This window comes from Apteryx mantelli, chromosome 5 (genome assembly GCF_036417845.1).
Source record: "Apteryx mantelli isolate bAptMan1 chromosome 5, bAptMan1.hap1, whole genome shotgun sequence".
Taxonomy (NCBI): Eukaryota; Metazoa; Chordata; class Aves; order Apterygiformes; family Apterygidae; genus Apteryx; species Apteryx mantelli.
Genome location: NC_089982.1, coordinates 59,018,115 through 59,040,842, shown reverse-complemented (window position 1 = coordinate 59,040,842; position 22,728 = coordinate 59,018,115). Strand labels below are relative to the sequence as shown.

The 22,728-nt window shown below is 41.2% G+C and overlaps 1 protein-coding gene across 1 annotated transcript in view; it reads right to left on the bottom strand.

Moving 5' to 3' along the window:
- GABRA2 (gamma-aminobutyric acid type A receptor subunit alpha2) overlaps positions 1 to 22,728 on the bottom strand; it is a 66,890-nt gene that overhangs the window by 29,721 nt on the left and 14,441 nt on the right. The window contains exon 3 of the mRNA XM_013949450.2: positions 9,094 to 9,161. Within this exon, the coding sequence (XP_013804904.1) occupies positions 9,094 to 9,161 (68 nt within the window). The remainder of the gene's footprint in view (positions 1 to 9,093; positions 9,162 to 22,728) is intronic.

The window sequence follows — 22,728 nt, the reverse complement described above, 5'->3', positions numbered from 1 at the left end:
CCAAGTGTACTTATCATTTGTTTGCCTGTTAATCTTAATTACTCTTCCATTATTGAATTAAAATAAAATCTGTAGTAAAATAATTGCAATATTTTTTTTACCTTTGTGAAAACAATCAGCTTGTAGCATTCCCTTATTCTGTCATGACTTACACATCATACGTCCCCTCTACAGCGCCTCTCTAAAGAGCCATAGCTAATAACCAGACTTTGAAACAGCTAAAATGTTAAGGTTTAGTGGGAAAAACAGAAGCTGAAATACAAAATGCAATGAAGAAATCTTAAAAATAGACATGGAAAAGGAAATGTGATGCTCAGCTCAGCTACTCCTGCTGAAAAACTATTCTAAGTTGTAGCAAGAGATTCTGTAACAACCCTTGTGGTGATTTCTGGGTTTGACCTTCAGCCTTCGTTGAAAATTTGTGTACTAGCCATATTTGAAAAATCAGAGAAGTTTATTGGAAGTTGAATTGCAAACTGACAACATGGAAGAGTGTGTAGCGGTGAACTAGCTGGGTGTGACCAGCTCTGCAAGGAAATGTTCATGCTTCTTGATTCTAGAGTGAAAAACTACATGTGAATCAGCAAGAAATGACAAAAAGTTGTTGTGTAAAAATAAATAGGGAAAAATAAGGATGCAACCACAGTTAAAAAAAGATCCACAAAGTCAATGCAAAGCTAGGGTTGAAAGTTCAAAATTGTGAGAAAGCTTGTTAGTTTTAATATTCAGACCAAAAGTGATTCAGGTTTTGCATATGTTTATTCAGGTCCTGCCACCTACTAGCCATCTACTGTAGGAAAGTAGGAGGCACTGCTCCCAGTGACAGTTAGAAAGGCTACTGTGAGGCAGCACTTGATAAAACCTTAGCTGAGCTTAGTAGAGCAGTAGACCTCATATACTCTCAGTGGCTATATGTTATGTCTTACGTACAATAATTATTGCTTGAAGAATAAATATAATATTTTTCATTTATTATTTATAATTTTTTCTCTCAAGAAGATCAGCAGTTACAGCTGTCTGGGAAATTTTAGATGCCAAAGTGTCAGGAGAGCCTGGAGAGAAAGTAATTCTGAGAAAAAGCAGTAAAAGCACGTATCAGCATATGTATAAAGCTGTGTTGATCTACCAGACAGTAGTATTTATAAATTTTGAAAAAAATAGAGAAAGAATGAGTTTTAATTGCTTAAATTAAAACATTTCCATTTTGCCATCCTGTAGACCATATTCCATCCAAAATTTAATTACCCTTCACCTTTAGAATTTTCAAAAAGTAAAGATTTTAATTTAGTTATAAATATTGTAATTAGCCACTTTAATCATAACTTAGCCTTACAATTCTCCTTAGAAAATGATGGTATTAACAATTCAGAGATGTTTTGTTTTTCACTTTTTCTGTTCAGTTTTTGTTCTTTTTTTAAAAAAAATACAGCTTTTCTTCTCTTAGGCTAGTGTCAAAACAAATTTGTATCACTGATATGGTTGGAAGCCTATAAGGCAGAGCATTAGAATACTGAATATAAACATTTCAGAGAAACAACAACACAAAAAGACAAAGCACTGAAGGTAAAATCTGTTTAATCCCACGTTTTGGTTTCTCTTCCTTGATTCTCATTACTCTGCAAAATGAAATTGAAAACAGCTCTTACATAGTGCCATTTTCTTTGACATTAAATTCTGTGGTTAATATACAATAGCATTTTTAAAACACAGCTAATACGGGTACCACCCATATTTTAGTTGAAGCAGTTCTTTTGAAGTACAGTTTGCAAAAGTCTTCTGGCCAACATTCAACAGATTAGGGAGCTGACTATTTTGGGCAAAGAGAGAGCAGAATCTTTTTAACTTAGTCAAAATGTTAATCCACAATGAGAATCAAACATAATTGTAGAAAAAACTCAACTGAAGCTTTTACATGCTTTATTTATCAACCACAATTTCATCCAGCCTGAAATCAGGCATAGATCAAGTTCCCCTGGACTTAATTTCTTTTTGGCAAAATTATGATAGATGGAAAAATACAGGGAATTTAAATAAAACCCTACATTCGGGCAATCATACTGAGTTGTAGATTGCACTCAATACAATATTATTATCACAAGTCTCAGGCTGCAGGGAGTGCTTGGGGCCTCTCCATGAGGCCTGGGCTGACAGTCAGCTCTCCTGCAGAAGGTGTGCTGTTGTTGACGAGTTGTGTCGTCAAGTAAAGGAGTTATGGGAGGAAGTCAGTAGGCTGCGTAGCATCCGAGAGGATGAGCAGGATAGACAGGGTATTTTTGGAAACCATACAGCTCCAGGAGTCCCAGCCCCCCACAGCAGTGGAGTTGCCGGAGGGCTCTGTGCCATGTGAAATGGTACATCATAACACTGTAGAAGAAGGCTGGAAACTGGTCACTTCTCATAGAAGGAGAAAGGCTCTTACTTCTCCTGAAGACTTGCAATTGAGGAACAGGTTTAGTGCCCTCCAGGGTGAGGAGGAGCTGGGCATGGCTGCAAGGGAAGCAACTGGGACAACAGACCCTGTGCCCTGCCGGAACGCCCGGAAGAACTCGTGAGTGATTGTTGTGGGTGACTCCCTGCTGCAGGGGACGGAGGCACCTATCTGCCGATCTGACCTCTTGTCTAGAGAGGTTTGTGGCCTGCCAGGGGCTCGAATACGAAATGTCATGGAAAGACTGCCAAGGCTTGTCCGTGCTTCAGACTATTACCCTCCGCTGCTCTTCCATGTGGGCACCAATGACACCAAGGGCAAACTGGAGACCATCAAGCAGGATTTCAGAGCTCTGGGGATGGTGGTCAAGGGTCTGGGAGCCCAGGTCATCTTCTCCTCAATCCTGCCAGTGAGGGGGATGGATCAGAGGAGGAGAAGACAGATTTTCCAAGTTAACAACTGGCTGCACTGCTGGTGTTGGCAACGGGGTTTTGGTTTCTACGACCATGGGACCCTGTTTGAAGATAGATAGACAACTGATGGCAAGAGATGGGATCCACCTCACAAGGCGGGGCACGCGGGTCTTTGCCAACAGGTTGGCCAACCTGGTAAGGAGGGCTTTAAACTAGGAAAGATAGGGGAAGGGGAGAGTTATAGAGACAGGGTAGCTGGCAAAAGACTGCTCAAGTCGGGATGCCTCCAGCAGGTGCACGCAGCCAGGGAAGTGCATACGGGACATGGCTAATGGAGAATCCTCTTGCACCCCTCCTGGCAAACCTGCATGATCAATCACCTCCCTGAAATGCCTGTACACCAATGCACGCAGCATGGGGAATAAACAGGAAGAATTAGAGATGTGTGTGTGGTCGCAGGGCCATGATCTCATTGTCATTACAGAGACATGGTGGGATAGCTCGCGTGACTGCAATGCTGTCATGGATGGCTACGTGCTTTTTAGGAAAGACAGGCCAGGAAGCTGAGGTGGTGGAGTTGCTCTTTATGTGAGAGAGCAACTGGAATGTATTGAGCTGTGCCTAGGGGTGGATGAAGAGCGAGTCGAGAGCTTATGGGTAAGGATCAAAGGGCAGGCTAGCATGGGTGACACTGCTGTGGGTGTTTACTACAGGCCACCTGATCAGGATGAGGAAGTCAATGAGGCCTTCTACAGACAGCTGGAAGTAGCCTCACGATCCCAGGCCCTGGTTCTCATGGGGAACTTCAACCACCCTGATATCTGCTGGAAAGACAACACAGCTAGGCACAAACAGTCCTGGAGGTTCCTGCAGAGCATTGGTGACAACTTCTTGACACAGGTGGTGGAGGAGCCAACAAGGAGAGGTGTGCTGCTGGATCTCGTACTAACAAACAAAGGAGGACTGGTGGAAGATGTGAAGGTCGGGGGCAGCCTTGGCTGCAGTGACCATGAGATGGTGGAGTTCAGGATCCTGTGAGGAGGCAGCAGGGCACTGAGTAGGATCACAACCCTGGACTTCAGGAGAGCAAACTTTGGCCTCTTCAGGGACCTACTTGGAGGAATCCCATGGGTTAGGGCCCTAGAAGGAAGGGGCGTTCAGGAGAGCTGGTTAATATTCAAACATCTCCTCCTCCAGGCTCAAGAGCGGTGCATCCCTATGAGTAGGAAGTCAAGCAAAGGAGGCAGGAGACCTGCATGGATGAGCAAGGAGCTCCTGGCAAAACTCAACCAGAAGAAGGAAGTATACAGAAAGTGGAAAGGGGGACAGGCCACTCGGGAGGAATATAGCAATGTTGTCAGAGTATGCAGGGATGTGACGAGGAAGGCTAAGGCCCGTTTGGAATTATATCTGGCAAGAGATGTCAAGGACAACAAGAAGGGCTTCTTCAAATACATCAGTAGCAAGAGGAAGACTAGGGAAAATGTGGGCCCTTTGCTGAATGGGGTGGGTGCCCTGGTGATGAAGGATGCAGAGAAGGCAGAGTTACTGAATGCCTTCTTTGCTTCAGTCTTTACTGCTCAGGCCAGCCCTCAGGAACCCCAGACCCTGGAGACAAGAGAGAAAGTCTGGAGAAAGGAAAACTTTCCCTTGGTGGAAGAGGATCGGGTTAGAGATCATTTAAGCAGACTTGACACCCACAAATCCATGGGCCCTAATGGGATGCACCCACGAGTGCTGAGGGAGCTGGCAGAGGTCATTGCTAAGCCACTCTCCATCATCTTTGAAAGGTCATGGAGAACAGGAGAGGTGCCTGAAGACTGGAAGAAAGCCAATGTCACCCCAGTCTTCAAAAAGGGCAAGAAGGAGGACCCAGGGAACTACAGGCCAGTCAGCCTCACCTCCATCCCTAGAAAGGTGATGGAGCAGCTCATCCTGGAGGCCATCTCCAAGCATGTGGAGGACAAGAAGGTGATCAGGAGTAGTCAGCATGGCTTCACCAAAGGAAAATCATGCTTAACCAATCTGCCAGCCTTCTATGATGGAATGACTGGCTGGGTAGATGAGGCGAGAGCGGTGGATGTTGTCTACCTTGACTTCAGCAAGGCTTTCGACACTGTCTCCTAGACAAGCTCAGGAAGTGTGGGCTAGATGAGTGGACAGTGAGGTGGATTGAGAACTGGCTGAATGGCAGAGCTCAGAGGGTTGTGATCAGCGGTGCAGAGTCTAGTTGGAGGCCTGTAGCTAGTGGTGTCCCCCAGGGGTCAGTACTGAGTCCAGTCTTGTTCAACTTCTTCATCAATGACCTGGATGAAGGGACAGAGTGCACCCTCAGCAAGTTTGCTGATGATACAAAACTGGGAGGAGTGGCTGATACACCGGAGGGCTGTGCTGCCATTCAGAGAGACCTGGACAGGCTGGAGAGGTGGGCGGAGAGGAACCTCATGAAGGTCAGCAAAGGCAAGTGCAGGGTCCTGCACCTAGGGAGGAATAACCCCAGGCACCAGGACAGGTTGGGGGTTGACCTGCTGGAAAGCAGCTCTGCGAAGAAGGACCTGGGAGTGCTGGTGGACACCAAGTTAAGCATGAGGCAGCAATGTGCCCTTGCGGCCAAGAAGGCCAATGGTATCCTGGGCTGCATCAGGAAGAGTGTTGCCAGCAGGTCGAGGGAGGTGATTCTCCCCCTCTACTCAGCCCTGGTGAGGCCACATCTGGAGTACTGCATCCAGTTCTGGGCTCCCCAGTACAAGAGAGATACGGAACTACTGGAGAGAGTCCAGCGAAGGGCTACGAAGATGATTAGGGGACTGGAGCATCTCTCTTATGAGGAAAGGCTGAGAGAGCTGGGCCTGTTTAGCCTAGAGAAGAGAAGGCTGAGAGGAGATCTTATCAACGTGTACAAGTATCTAAAGGGAGGGTGTCAAGAAGATGGGGCCGGACTCTTTTCAGTGGTGCCCAGTGACAGGACGTGAGGCAACGGGCACAAACTGAAACACAGGCAGTTCCATCCGAACACGAGAAAAAACTTCTTCACTGTGAGGGTGACAGAGCACTGGAACAGGTTGCCCAGAGAGATTGTGGAGTCTCCTTCTCTGGAGATATTCAAAACCTGCCTGGACGTGATCCTGTGCAACGTGCTCTAGGTGATCCTGCTTGAGCAGGGGGGTTGGACTTGGATGATCTCCAGAGATCCCTTCCAACCTCAACCATTCTGTGATTCTGTGATTAATGGGAACTAATGTACTTAGTGAGGAAAACAAATACCTCACTAATTCCTATCAAATCAATAACAATAAAGACTAGGATGAAATTTTATCAACTCTGTGAACCAACACCACTGTGCAAGAATAGTGTCCTTAGCTCCAATCCAAATGTCATTATCAGTGTGCATCCTCCCTGTTCCATACTAGAACCACATACTAATCTTCTCCAATGGCAGTGAGCCCTGTTCCCATTTTCAATAAGCTTTTCTCCAAAGCACTTTTTTCCTCACAGGATGTTAGTGGAGAAAAAAAGAATGGCAAATAGATAATGCACAAGGATGCAGTCACATGTGTACTGACCTTCTTTAGTATGAAAAATCCCAGGATAAGGAATCCTACTGACATTTGTGCCTATGGGAGTTTTGGACAACAGCAATGCCCAGCCTAAAAAACTGGTGTGACTGAGGGCCTCACTGACAATGTGAAATTGCAGGACCTCAGGGGCTAGGACCCAACCTTCCTGAAAAGCTCTGAGATACAGTCTGGGATTCGCTGGAGAGCTAGGAGAATGTGGGCAAGAACCAAACTTATTCTTCCAAACATTTTAGGGGAAAGTTTGGAAAAATGAGAACATTCCAAAGCCTCAAACTTTTACAAAAGAAAATATCTATCTCTAAAACCCCTATATAGTAGTTTACATTAGTAATTCAGTAATGAAATACTTAAATGAAAGAGCACGTGATATGTACTCTTATGTCACCTTCATGTTTGACAGAATATGTGGTTACTTGGAAATTATCATTTCAAAATTCACATGTTGAAATTTTCTGACTGCTGATATATTTCAAAATAATTTTGTAATCATAAGTCGAGCATGCTAAATTAATCCTGAAATTTGTATTAGTAGGTATTAAACTGCTCTTATTTACCTGTCTACTTACCCACAAATAGACCTACCCATTATGGTAACAGTTGCCATTTTGACGTACTGCATTCTGTTTCAGTAAACACCTCTGAGAGAGCAGTTAGAGTCATGGCATCAAATGACCTAATGCCTTGCTGTCTTGCTCCTTGTGTTGCCATATTGATCTGTGCAAATGGATGCCCAGAGTTCTCCATACACCATTTACAATTCACAATTTCCATTTACCATTTACACAAACAATTACCATTTCTCCATTTACACAGTGATGTGAAAACTGCTCCAGCAGTTTGGAATTAGGCTCAGAGAGCTTTTCATTAAAGTTCCATTTCAGCAGAGAGGATTTGCATGGCCTTGGGTAAGTCTCCTTGCGTAAGTCTCCTTGCGCCTAAGTACTACATCTTTAAAATTGGTTAACATCATCTCCCCATTTCACAGAGTACAGTATATGTAAAGATTGTGAAGTCATCATATACTAAAGTAACAAGGTCAAGAGATGTTCTCATCACCTTTATATACAGCCATGGAAACTCATTTTTTTATAATTCATAATAAAATATGAGTCAGTTCAGAAACTTCCCACAACTAGGCAAAACAGCTCACAAGAAAAGGTAACACATGCAGTGACAAAAGAAATGTGTATATTTGTTTATGAAATAACTTTTCATGTGCAGTATCAGTAGTGTTTTCATCACAATGGAAACATAAAGCTTGAAAACTGAAACTACCACAAAGAAATTAAAATAACAGAATACTTTCTCCAAAACTATGATTCCCTGTTAGTCAATCAGCAAATACCTTTAAAAAAGCACACTGTACCAAGAAATATTTAGTTTCATTCTAACTTGTAACTTCAAAATGTCCCTTGTTCCTGTATGATGCATAACATGAAAGTTTCCATAAAAGAAAATAAATATTGCATGTTTTTTAAAATATTCATTTTTCTTATAGATATACACACACAGAGATAGTATTTTATATTTTTCATACATATTCATGTGTGTTTAAAAATCTTCCAAAAATTTTATCATTTTTCTCCACAATTACACTGCATAACCTGCTTTCTGTATCTTGCATAGCCCTATGTCCATTAATCTGATACAGCTGTCTTAGTAACATAATAATCCAGACACTCATAGGGTGATCACACAGTAAGAAGCCAGTAGAGAACTGCAAGAGCAGCTAAAGTAACTTTCGGACTACTTTGTCCTTCCCTTCTTTCCTTTGGGAGATGTTAAATCAATAAAGATCTTCCTCACCAGTACAAGACATTCTCCCTACTCTGCATATGATTTGCTTGTCTCAGAGTTTTTTCCATTGCTGTTTTTATGAGAAGCTGTGATCCAGAGCAATATTGTCAGTTTCTTTCTTTTTAATGACACTGGATCTTATTTAAATGGTCTCTGTTGACATTAAAAGACCCAGTGACTATGAAAGCCCTAAGTATTCAAGAAAACAATATTCACTCTGGTTTTTTGGCTTTTAAGAATATAAGGCTGCATGATCTTGCTTTCTTGAGGCATCTTTTCATCCATTATTATCACAGAAATTTCTGCCTAAATTCACTTTACAAGGTAATCCACTGATGACTACATTTATATGAATTTGGCTATTTTGGCAGACTTTTTCTCAGAATGCTATGTTACTCAATAGTGCAGACGAAGGAGGAGAAATCCGTAGAATCACACAGTTGATGCTGAGGACACAATTTCCAAACTACACCTTTCAGGTTTATTTCAGACTAACTCCAGTCAGGCTCCTTGGACTGTTAGCTACATTAGGTGTGTTCCTACAGTGCACCGTCCATTCTAGTTTCAAGATGAATCAGGTTCACACACTCATAGACAGCTCCGCAATGTGAACCAAAGCCAATGGGGACAATTAGAAGATTCACTTGAAAGACACATTGCTGGTCCAGCCTAAACAGCTAATAAAAATGCACTCATCATGTCAGATCTATAAACCAAGTTCCATCTTTGGACTTCCTGTGATTTGGCACTTTCTGACTTCAGTGAAATTATTCCCAAGTTGCTCAGAATAAGTAAAAGCAGAATACAAGTTTAAAGGAAGTTTACAGTATCTCTCTTTACACCTTTTACCACACAAGCAAAAGATTCAGGAACTTACCATATCTGTGTCTGAAACAGGTCCAAAACTGGTCACATAGATGTTAGTGAAGACTTCAGTAATACTGTCTGATATAAAAAGAAACAAGCAAACATTTTAAACTTATAGTGCTTCTTCAAACTCTCTATACAAAATTATGGGATATTATGAACAAGTTCTTATCCTAATTTACTTCTCTTAACCAGTATCCTGCTGTAAATACTGGTGATCTCTAGCTCACTGAATTATTCTGCAATTACAAGAGGTTATTAGATGAGAGTTTGCCTTGCTGAGTAGCTCATTTTGGTTAAAGGACTATACAATCATCAGCAAGTACACCCATATTTCCCACTTCACCACCAGCAAAGATAACTGCACTGTCTTGGACTTAACAAAGTAGTACAGTTCTAAACATAAAATGCCTTTGTTGCAGAGCTATTATTTCTGTTGTTGCAGACCATTCCTGTTAAAGCCTTTCTAATTCAGTGCTATTTTCTTCATCCTGAATAGCTTTTTCAAAGCCAAAGACAGGAAAAAGCTTACAGTACAATTACTGGCAACACCAAAAGTAATGTTCAGCAGTGCCCTACATTTCAATTGGGCATGTTTTTAAGTGGTGTATGTTTTAACATAATAGTTCCTTCCCTTGATATATGATGCTCCTGATACATTGTTGTGGCACTGTAAACACTGTAGACAAAAATGTGCTTCCTAATCATTGTAGTCAGACAGCCATGGAATCAGAATATTAAATATTATACTGTGGGGAAAAATAATTGTTGAGTCTTCTATGTTTAGTTTTCAATTAGGCTCCAAATTGAATGATGTGCTAAGAGGGACAGCACTCACTTGCAGGAAATTTCTAACAGCAGTTGTCAACTACTGTGTGCTATCAAGACAACTAGCACAAGGAATTCTCTGCCTTAAAGCCAATCGTTGGCTGAAAAAGAAATATTTAAACACAGCTATTTGTAATTTGACACTCCCCAGAATGTCCCTTTCCTAAAAAAAATACTGCTGCACATTCAGGCATTATTTAATATCTATGCTTTAGAGCTTTTATATTGTTAAAAGCTATCTTTTGACAAATATATCACATAGGCAGATTTTGCTTGTAATTGTTGGGGCCAATAATATAACCACTGCCCTCTACCGGGAGAAGTCAGCGGTGCTCACACACGACTAAAGAGCCTCTACCAGCCACCAGACAAGGGCAAGACTTTTCTGAGAGCAGTGAATTATCAAAGAGATGTAGCTGCATCCAGAGCAGAGATAGGGTGATACAGTACTTTCTGCAAACTGCCGGAGAATGGTGAAGGCACATTCCTGCACTTTTGAGGAAACTTGCATTTCCTTCTCCACTCCAATAGTAGACACGTTTATTAGAATAGAGGACTCAATATAGTCGTTCCTACTCAAAAGCACGTTCTTTTCAGGATTGCTTCTAATTCTTTTTGCCTCTAATGCTTTTTAAGCAAATAAATGAGGGCTGACTCTTACTATGCTGTCATTTAGGTACTCTGAGAGTTCAAAAAGTGTGCTTCCCCTGCACATTCTGAGAGTTGTTTATTTATCTGACAGAGACTGTTGTAATCCCATATATGGGGTGCATATACAGCCAGAGTTGATTCCTACTCCAAATGGTTTACAAACTGAGGTTAAGTCACTGGACAACAGGAAGTGTTGGGTCTGCACTATTTTCAATATTCAACATGGATAAAGTATGGGTCTGGCTGAAAATTGTATGGAAACCACACATACAGTTCAGAAGACTACTGACTGCATGATGCCTGTGGGAGAGACTCCAGAAAAAGGATTATTCTCTCCAAATGGTCACCTGGCACAGGCTAAGATGAAATGGAAAAGTGACAAGACAGACTACTCTTCAGGGGGTAAAACACTGCTGCAGGGACTAACTGTGAAATTTGGCCTGTACTGTAATGACAACATGCAATCTTAATTATAATTCAATGCAAAACACTAGTGTTAACATATGACTGACAGTGAAAACAATCCCAATAGCAGAGAGATATATTCAATTATACTGGTATAATCTGAAGTAATTCCATTACAGACAACAAAGTCAGTTGGGAAATCTGAATTTGTCCCCCCCAAAAAACAGAGTTACGGTTGGAAGCATGGTCTTTTTGTAACCTCACTCTATTGTTATCAGTTGTTTGCACTTGACATCTTATTATTTGACATATGAGAATGTCTTTACAATTGCATATAGTAAATTACAGAACACGAAGTCTTTAGGTTTGCCTTGCATTTAAGTTCAATAAAAAAAATCCATCTATTACAATCATATTAGTTCTAGACACTTCCGAATCCATACTTCCATCAGAAATCACAGAATCACAGAATGGTTGAGGTTGGAAGGGACCTCTGGAGATCATCTAGTCCAGCCCCCCTGCTCAAGCAGGGTCACCTAGAGCACATTGCACAGGATTGCGTTCAGGCGGGAAATGAGCAGTGAAGACAGAGTTGAGGATGAACAAATAGACCACAACACGCAGTTGAAAGCTATTGCAACAGTCTGGAGATTCCTTTTGTTGGCTGCACATTCAATACTCCTGATTAGGGATCCTCGTTATCCTTGGAGTCAAGGATTGAGACTTGGGGTGGGGGAAAATGGATGGGAGGAAGAAGCAGCATGTAATCACCAGCTACAAGAGCTTCATTTCTGGCTGCCATAATTGAGACCAGCACTCCAATCTATAAAAGAGTACTGGGGCAAATTCATCCCTTATAGCCTCGGGAATGGCAATGGATGCAAAGTAGTAATACACCTTTATTTCTTTTTGCCAAAACTGCCTTAAACCTGTACAGTCACTGGTGACAGCAGTGAGTTTCAGTGCAACCAGTTGCTCTCCCCTGATGTGAGGGTTCTTACTGACTGAATGCAGACACTCCACCAGGCTGCTTCTCCACAAGTGAGAGCAGAGAGTGTAGGGAGAAAGCAGAATGTCTTGAAACAGAGTATGAAGTTGACAAAAAAAAAAAAAGCTCTTAAGTTGCAAGAAATGAGATGACTGAAGGAAGAGGAAGGGTAGAAGAAAACAGAACAAAGGAAAACAGATAAAAAGAAAGGCAAAAGCACAGAAAACTAGAGGAGGAACTGGTAGGTTTTTATTTCTGCCTATTTGCTGTCAAAATTCTGCATATTTCATAACTATCTACCTACCCTACATACAAAAAAAATGGTCCTTAGGGAGGAATAAAGCCAAAATGTAGTAAGTCTTCAATTATTCCAGTTATAATCTGTTAATGTTAGCAGTCTGAGCCTCATGTCTGCTCCTTCATATGTTAGTTTACCTACTGTTAAAATATTCATGTGAATTACAAGTCTGAACTCAGGGTTGCATAATCAATACCTATAAAGAGAAAAAGTCATTATCTAAGTCCATTATTTACAACAAATATGCCAGCTTTTATCTTGAAAGAATATACACTCTTTAACAAAGTCTGTATTAAAATATACACTTTATCCTATCCCACTAGCAACTTACTGAAAACAATTCAGAGGCAGAAAACACAATTTCAGAAGTACTTTCTGATTAGAATTCATTCACCAGACACCACAGTTAAAGGCTTTTTATAACTCATGTTCTGTCAAGAACAGCACAGTTCATCAGAGTCCCTCCTAACTCACTGGAGATTCAAACAGTTCTGGATCAAAAGTATTTGTGCAAAAGCCATAGGAAAATATTCAGCTAACAAATGGTCCACGTGTATGTGTTTTTGTGTGCAAAATTAAGGATAAGTTTTTTTTTTTCCCAATATAATCTTTAAATTCTTTTTCTTAAATCTATATGTAAACATCTAACTAAAAGGCCAGGTTTCCAAAAGTGCTTAAAATCAATGGAGGCCCAGCACTTTTGAAAACCTGACCAGTTTTAAAAGAGAAACCTTCATTGGGGAGGGTGGGACTCAGTCATTTATATTTGGGAGCTCTTGAGTTATTGTTAATTATTGCTTTTGAAGGTTAAACAAAGTAAATGCACTAAGAGACAACAGGGAAAGATAAGAGTATAGTTTACATTCCTGATGGTTCCACTATGAGAAAGAAAAGTCTTAGGCACAGAATATGGCATGTAGACGCCAACATTACTTGAGATGCTCCAAAATGCAGCAAATGTAGCCAGGCTATTCTAATAGCTTGTTTTGTTTTTTAACTTACTTTGGTCATAACACTGTTGAAAGAGAAGCCTTATCTGGCTTAACTTAGGCCAGTTTCTCAGAAGATGGAAGCCAAAATGAAACTGACAGGAAAGAGTCAGAAAGTTAAGAATAAAGAAATGAAGAAACAAACAGTCTAGAGGTATGAATAGCAGGAGCTGCTCAGTTCATGTTTCAGAGGTTCTCAGGCACTGGTTTCCTCTTATTCCCTTTCCTTACTTGATCTGTCATGGTATCAGTATCAAGAAAAAATTAAGAAATTAGAAAAGTAATAAATACAGCAGGTTGCAGGGGATTTATACATCCTTATCTATCCTTATCTGGAAGGTATAGTGCGTGTTTAAGCAACACTTAGGATTTTACAAATATTAATTATAATAACCACTCTGTGAAGAGAACAGTTCTATTATCTTCAATTTTTCCATACTTGGGAAAATGAGGCAAAAGGATTTAGTGAAGTGTAAATAACGTGAAGCAAGCCTGTTTGTCAATTCTGGATTCAGCTGTCTAACATTAAGCATCCACAGTGGACAATATCAACATCATTGGCTTGTCAAAAATTAGAATCACAGAATCACAGAATGGGTGAGGTTGGAAGGGATCTCTGGAGATCATCCAAGTCCAACCCCCCTGCTCAAGCAGGGTCACCTAGAACACGTTGCACAGGATCGCGTCCAGGTGGGTTTTGAATATCTCCAGAGAAGGAGACTCCACAATCTCTCTGGGCAACCTGTTCCAGTGCTCTGTAACCCTCACAGTGAAGAAGTTTTTCCTTGTGTTCGGATGGAACCGTCTGTGTTTCAGTTTGTGCCCGTTGCCTCACGTCCTGTCACTGGGCACCACTGAAAAGAGTCTGGCTCCATCCTCTCGACACCCTCCCTTCAGATACTTGTACACGTTGATAAGATCTCCTCTCAGCCTTCTCTTCTCTAGGCTAAACAGGCCCAGCTCTCTCAGCCTTTCCTCATAAGAGAGATGCTCCAGTCCCCTAATCATCTTCGTAGCCCTTCACTGCACTTGCTCCAGTAGTGCCACATCCCTCTTGTACTGGGGAGCCCAGAACTGGACGCAGTACTCCAGATGTGGCCTCACCAGGGTTGAGTAGAGGGGGAGGATCACCTCCCTCGACCTGCTGGCAACACTCTTCCTGATGCAGCCCAGGATACCATTGGCCTTCTTGGCCGCAAGGGCACATTGCTGCCTCATGCTTAACTTGGTGTCCACCAGCACTCCCAGGTCCTTCTCTGCAGAGCTGCTTTCCAGCAGGTCAACCCCCAACCTGTACTGGTGCATGGGGTTATTCCTCCCCAGGTGCAGGACCCTGCACTTGCCTTTGTTGAACTTCATGAGGTTCCTCTCTGCCCACCTCTCCAGCCTGTCCAAGTCTCTTTGAATGGCACCACAGCCCTCTGGCATATCAGCCACTCCTCCCAGTTTTGTATCATCAGCAAACTTGCTGAGGGTGCACTCTGTCCCTTCATCCAGGTCACTGATGAAGAAGTTGAACAAGACTGGACTCAGTACTGACCCCTGGGGGACACCGCTAGCTACAGGCCTCCAACTAGACTCTGTGCCACTGATCACAACTCTCTGAGCTCTGCCATTCAGCCAGTTCTCAATCCACCTCACTGTCCACTCATCTAGCCCACACTTCCTGAGCTTGTCTATGAGGATGTTATGGGAGACAGTGTCAAAAGCCTTGCTGAAGTCAAGGTAGACAACATCCACTGCTCTCCCCTCATCTACCCAGCCAGTCATTCCATCATAGAAGGCTGGCAGATTGGTTAAGCATGATTTTCCCTTGGTGAAGCCATGCTGACTACTCCTGATCACCTTCTTTTCCTCCACATGCTTGGAGATGGCCTCCAGGATGAGCTGCTCCATCACCTTTCTAGGGATGGAGGTGAGGCTGACTGGCCTGTAGTTCCCTGGGTCCTCCTTCTTGCCCTTTTTGAAGACTGGGGTGACATTGGCTTTCTTCCAGTCTTCAGGCACCTCTCCTGTTCTCCATGACCTTTCAAAGATGATGGAGAGTGGCTTAGCAATGACATCTGCCAGCTCCCTCAGCACTTGTGGGTGCATCCCATCGGGGCCCATGGATTTGTGGGTGTCAAGTCTGCTTAAATGATCTCTAACCTGATCCTCTTCCACCAAGGGAAAGTTTTCCTTTCTCCAGACTTTCTCTCTTGTCTCCAGAGTCTGGGGTTCCTGAGGGCTGGCCTGAGCAGTAAAGACTGAAGCAAAGGTGGCATTCAGTAACTCTGCCTTCTCTGCATCCTTCATCACCAGGGCACCCACCCCATTCAGCAAAGGGCCCACATTTTCCCTAGTCTTCCTCTTGCTACTGATGTATTTGAAGAAGCCCTTCTTGTTGTCCTTGACATCTCTTGCCAGATATAATTCCAAACGGGCCTTAGCCTTCCTCGTCACATCCCTGCATACTCTGACAACATTGCTATATTCCTCCCGAGTGGCCTGTCCCCCTTTCCACTTTCTGTATACTTCCTTCTTCTGGTTGAGTTTTGCCAGGAGCTCCTTGCTCATCCATGCAGGTCTCCTGAAGAGGAGTTCAGAACTCATTCAGAGTTTAGAGTTGGTCCAGTGCCTTGGTCCATTCCACCTCTCAGGCTGCTGCGATAACCATTCTGATGGTCTGAGATCCTGCTGGCTTGTTCTCCCGTAGAAGAGCTGGCTCAGCTGAAGTTAACTGTTTGGTAGAGAATTTGGAGTGGCTGAAGTGTAAATCAATCACAGGCTGAATAATAGAGATGGCCGAAAAAGTCAGATAAAAAGGTTCTTCATCAGCACTTACTGATTTGTCAGTCTTGGACATTTCCAGAGAGACAATTCAATTTTGAAGGAGTTCCTCTGGAATGCTGCCTGCCAGACAGTTTTCAAAACTTTTCTACTTTCTTTCAAAAGTCCTTTCTCAGCCTGCCTGCATCGCTGAAGGAGTTCCCAAGGTTCCAGTGTCTGTGATGTAGGGCAGCTAGACAGGCAGGCTTAGACATGCGAGAGCTCTTCCCTGGAGAATTTAAGGAGAATTATCTTTCTTGAAACAAATCTTCTGAATATTTCTTAAATCTGAGAAAGATCTGGGTTCTCTTCACTCCTCTCACCAAAAGAATCTACAGCTTTTTTCACAGCAAGCAGGGCCAAAATGTGTGTGGCTGGTTCTAGCTATGTTTAAAAAAAGAGAAGAAAGCAGAATAACCATCTTGAAGTCTTCAGAATGAACCAGCAACAAGGTTCCAGGTGTTCATTTGCAAGAAGCTGGATATATAATTATGTGTCAAGACTATCTTCACAAGAGAAAGGCTTTTTTTTTTTATTAGACTTCTAGTCAACAGAACTAAAACTATAAGTCGTGGTTTTGACAGCTAAAATAAAAGCCAATCTGTTTGAGGTAATCCAAAACCATTAAAAATATTTCTTAGTGGGAGATGGCTTCTAAAATATACATACGCAAGTCTAATGCATAGCATGAAACAATTTCTCTTTTACAAACATTATTTTTAATGTAAAATAAATAGTGCTCAGGAGAACACTGCAAGGCTGCAACTTGACTGAAGGGCTTTTACAGTATGCAAAAAATGTGAAAATGAAACACTGTTTATTAATTATGTCAACACAAAATAAAAAAGGAGGTCAAGTTTGGAGTGCTGTGGGAGCCTTAACTCAGGATTTCTGAGTTTTTGTAGAAATGTTGTCAAAAGCTTGATGTTACTTTAATTATTTTGCTATAAAAATTATTTAACAGGAATTGACATTGTTCTGACATTGTAATATGGTCTCTAAGGACATGCTTGGCAATGTTGCCCAAAGGCCTTGAAATCATCATTCACAACACAAGCCAGAAATGGCACAGGTGAAGCAGCCTGAGTCTTAATCCATCAAACACTGTTCCAACTTAACATGCTGCCCTTAACTGACAAGCTCCTTAGTGTGTCTGTTGACAGCTGAAGACAGTCTCTGGCTGAAGGGGAATGGGGGAAAGAAGAGGTCACACAACATGGAGCCATAGGAGCAGCAAAATCCATAGGAATTAAAGTATTTCAAAATATCATTCTGCCTGCTCTTGTCTCTCTTTTTTTTTTTTTTTGGTTCTTCATAGGACAGTTTTATCTATCCAATTACTCAGCTTCTTCAATTGTTATCTACTAGGTTAGATTACAGTAGTTTCAAAGTCACATGTGCATACACAAATAGTTTCAACTTGTAAACGGAAGTGGTGTTTGTGAGAAAAAACAAATTAATTTCCCTCCTTGACATCAGTGCTTTACTACCAAGAGCCTCACTATTCCTGACCTATCTGCAAAGCAATTTCTTAATTTGAGCCATAAGTAAATTTCTCTTCCAAATCTCTAACAAAGTGTACGTAGAGCGCTTACCACAGTAAGACCTAGAGTTACTGACAACATTTGTTCTGTTGATTCACTTTGGTATAAATGAGATCAGAATCAGGCCCTGTATTTGATTTCTCATGGCATTGACTGAAACAAGAATGTGCTCTTAGCTAGTTTTGTCACCAAATAGCTGATTGATTAAAGATAACAGTGAAGTTTTATTCAGATAAAAATCTAATTGTGTGATGGATTACAGAACCCCAGTCTTAATCACTTAGTAGGACATTAGTGGGAAATCAGAAGAAAGGAGGAGAAAATATGCTGGAGAAAAAGACAGGAATTTAGAGTTCTCTCTGTACTAAGTGATAGATCTACATTATTAGAATGATAATCTTTACATGACTATGACAGATTAGATTTTGGGTTTAACTCTCATTCAAAAAGATGTAAAGAATACAGATCCCATATATAAATATCTTTGCTACTTTTTGCTTCTCTCCCCCTTTACCAATAGTTTTAATTGCAAACCTCATTATTTCAGGAAAAAAATTAAATATATTTCCAAAAGGTCCTATGACTAAAGAGCTTTGGATACAAGTGACAATTCGAGGTGCAATTTTAACTTTATCATAGGCTATCTACTCAAGTTTAAGAAAGTCACTCAAGGGTAGGGTTAAAGAAGGACTTTGGTGCCCAATTATCTCTAAGAATACTGGACAAGCTCCACAAAGTTATTTAAGCTCCAAGCTTCCACTTAAATCAATAAAAGTTAATCTGAATGTCTCTGTGGTCCAGATCATAATTACTAGATTTTGTGTTTTTATCTGTTTGAATCCTCCTTTGTCCCAAACTCCTAACACTGTAAATAACTAAAATTCCCTAGCTGCTTTTATTTCCACCTTAAGGCAGAACTATCCATATGCCCTAATGCTGCCAAGCAGCTTAGAGAACTGGCTCTCAACCAAGTTTCAACAAGTTCCTCAAACTATAAATAATTACAGATTTCCTGGGCCAGAAAGACATTGAGAGAGAAAGCAACAAAAAAAGCAAGAGACTGATTCCACAGCCTAGCAGTACTCACAGGATGTGGCAGACAAAGTTGAAGACACTGCTCAGTATCTAATTATTTGTACAAAGCAGAACAAATCCTTCTAAGAACTGAGGAAACATGCCCTAACTTAGAAAACTCACCTTTGTGGTCGAGACAACCCCTGAAACACAGTAACTTCAGTTCATGTCACTGCTTTAAATCAGAGTGCTCTCTCATAAGTTTCCACCATCCCAGGCTATTAGGAAATCTCACAGCTCTTTTCAGGAGAGGAGGAATAGCATGAACTCTAGAGGGGGCACACCACTGTTTCACCTGCATTGGTAAGAAATGGATGCCAGCTGATGCCTCTCTCCAGCATTTTTGAATTGTCTAGCTTGGCAGATCTCTATTCAGTTTATTGGATTTAACAACTGCTTTTACAGCCTATTAACAATATTCCACTCCCCTTCTGTGCCCACATGCTTCGCTTCCCCCATGTTTCACAAATAAGACATGGATGTTTGAAGCTATGAACTCCACTGCAGGTAGTGTGCATAAGAACTAGGCACTGCCAAATCTAAGCGCTTTTGTCTGAACAGCCATCAGTCTTCATGGGGCCAGCTGGCCAAAGATTGTGAATGGCACTACAGTCCAGCAGTACCTAACACAGGTCTGCTATCAGAGCAGCTCATGCTTTGATACAAAGGTAGGTACTTTATACGAAGTGAAACACCTCCAGTGGAAAAGATCACTCTCCCAGAACAACCTAAAGCCCTATGCCTAGTTAACTGAGTTGGGAAATATCAGACATGGGTTCAAGTAAGTTTTCCAAATCAGGTAGAGAATAAATAAGATGCTTCAGCTAGCATGTGCTTCATTCCTGATGAGAAGGCAATTTGTAATTTGAGTGCAGCCCAAATCACGTCAGGTAGACCAACCAGTACCTAGCTTGAATCCTGCCGATACTTAAACACAAGTGAGGGTTCGAAGCAACTCAGAAGTGCAAAACTGAACTGGTTCCAGGTATGAGGAAGAAAATACATCTTGGCCTTTATTGTGGGACTTCATAGACTTTTGGAACCTCAAGCAACATTTTGAAAATCTCAGAGGTTTCAAATGTCAGGTGATTAGGATGGCAATTAATTTTCTAAACATCTTTCTAGATTTTTTCCCTATCTTTTAAATAGTGTATTCCTCCAATTTACAGGTTCATTGTAAACATACTGTTATTGTGTGGATGCTTTGATTTTATAAACATTAGAGGCAACTGAGTAATTACAAACACTAGTCTTGACTATATTACAATTAACAAGTGGCGAAACAAAATGTTGAAAACAGGAGCAACAAGGAGTGAATGAAATTATTGGAAAGGGCAATCTAAACACACAGGTCATATGAAATCTCTCCCCATAAAGCCAGACTACCATGAAATCCATCAAATGTCCATTTGTTTCCTTTTCACTATAACCTCATGCACACAAAAAGGGAAAAAGAATCCAGCTCTTAAATAAAGAACAAACATGAGTAATCTTTAGCTGGAGTTACTTAAAAAGTTCTATAGAAACACGAAAGTGAAAACTTAAAACATAGAGGAGTTTGGCTAGAAGAAACGTGGTCTTACTGAGATGGGATACTTAAAAGGTTGAAGTAAAACGAATATATTTGGCAGCAAATCAAAACTACATGGCATTCAAATAAAAATAAAACATCAGCATTACACCTTATCACTTCAGCCACTACAGCACCTATCAGGATAGGAAGAGTTAGATAACCAGGTAACCGTGTAACCATATAATAACCAGGCTGAGTAACAATTGAGACTATTGCATTGTTTAGATCAAATGGATGAACATGATAAAGCTAAAATGGCCCTAACACCCTCTAAGGAATGAGACCAAGAAAGACAAAGAGAACAGCAGCACTCAAGTTTGGAAATGCAAGGGAGCAGACTCTTGGACTGATCTGAAACAGTGTCATCACACAACTAGGGATAGCAAAGTTATTATTCTCATGCAACTGCATTTTTTCCCATGCAACCACATTTCCATCTAATCTGCTCCAAGTGCTGTTCTATTAGAAAGAAAACTGTAACATGCAGGTAAGGCAGAAAGGTTCCCAAAATGATCCGAGATTTTAGAAACTTACATTCAGAAGTCTTTTTTTTTAATGTTTACATGTGATGACCTTAGTACTTAAAGTCATAGAACACCCTGTCAAACTCTGCTGCATCAGCCTTCTAGGGTAATTTCAAGTTTCATCTCTGTGCTTTATTCCAAGTCACAGCATTCCCAAATCATCCCTTTTGATACACTCACTCAGCTACCCCCTTCTGTATTTCAAAACACATCTCCCCATAAAAGCAGTATCATTTAAAAAAAAGAATAAGCTTCAGATTTCTCTTTAAAGTCATGAAGCAGCCAAATCTGGACATTTTAAGATAAGCCTTTACTGCATAGTGGCTCCTGACTTGCTTAATTTTAGCTGCTAGCTTATCTGCTTGTTCCCCATTTCCTCTTAAGCTCAGATGTGTTTCTAACGAAGGCTAGTCAGGCTAGATGTTCTACAGGTTAGATTTCAGGAACCACTTTGGCTTATGCCAAACACATCCACTTTTCAGTGAAAGTACAAGCTGAGAGATGGTTCTCCTTCAATGCCCTCCCACAAATTCCCACACATTCCAAAAATAAAGAAATTTTCTCATAATTCACTGGAAAAGCATCAGAGGTGACATTCCTTCAGGACTCAGAATATGTGAGATGGCTGCAGAACTAGTGACACAACAGAGTGACCAGAGAACTGTCAATACTTGCACAGGATTTCACCCTTCAACTGCACACCACTTTCCTAGGCTAAAACAGACACTGTCCAAATGCTTATTATTCTTGTTAATTATATAATAAAGATTTGGGTGGATTGCCAGAGCCCACTGAAGTCAGTGAAATAGGCTTCCCCTGGTGATGGCTGACATGAAAAGGCAGCACCGGGAGAATGCCTACCTCTGCAGTCAGCCACAAAAAAAAGAGTTCTATGGGACTCTGGAGCTGAAAGAAGCCAGGACAAGCCTCTGGGAAGCAGAATCTTGCTTGTTCTGTGGCAAACACTCATTGGCACCAGAGGTCAGCATGATCCCAAGGCTTATTGCTGTCAGAGCAGATTATGAAATGTACATCTTCCCAAGTCCCAAAGACTGACAGAGCTTCTCTGGGGACTAACAGACTTAAGAAAGCATTGAAAATGCTGGTCCTTTCAGATAGGCTAATTTAAATGTCTGTGTATAGTGCCTGGTTACTATAGTCCTGGGTCACACAGTCATTAAAAAGGCAGCTACAGTTCTGTTTTCTTTTGCTAAAGGAGGTAGTGCCTTTATTTAGTAGAGCTGCGTATTAGTGGGTACTTTTAACATATTCTTTGCAGAAGGAGCCTCAAATACCTTTTTTTAATAAGTAATGCTGTATCAAAATCTAAAAAAGCATTTCAGAGGATTGCAAGACAGAGCAATTACAGAAACCTCTAAAAAACTAGACACCATTCTAATCCATTTATCAACCAGCCAAAAGTTCCTATTTTAAGCCAGGTAAAATAACTATGAAGTACAGGAAGTTAATCTTTATCCAGACTATTCTAATAAATATACTTTCAAAAAAGTTACTGTGTACACTTACTGAAAACAGCTGAAGTTGCTTGTATGTTAACACCCAGAGTCCCCGGGGTGCATGAGAACAGGTAGGCACTCTTTAAACTTCCCAGAACCCCGCAGTTGCTGAAATGCAGGGGAAGGAAGAATAGAGGTAAGCACTTTGAGACACAGTACAAATCAGAACTGCTGCCAAGCTGCCTGGTTTTATTCTTAATACTTTTTGTTCAGCAGGTCCCTCTGTGGGATGACCATGGATAATAAGCTTCTTGCTAAACAGGAATCCTGACAAACAATATGTTCATGGCTTCACCCAAAAGAGAATCATATTAATATTTAAATCAAGGAAAAGAACCCCCCAAATGAGCTAATAACTCAGACAGTAACATGTCAATCTTTTATTAAATCTTACTTTAATATGTTATACAGTTGTCAGTTACTTTTCCATTATTTAGCTAATAATA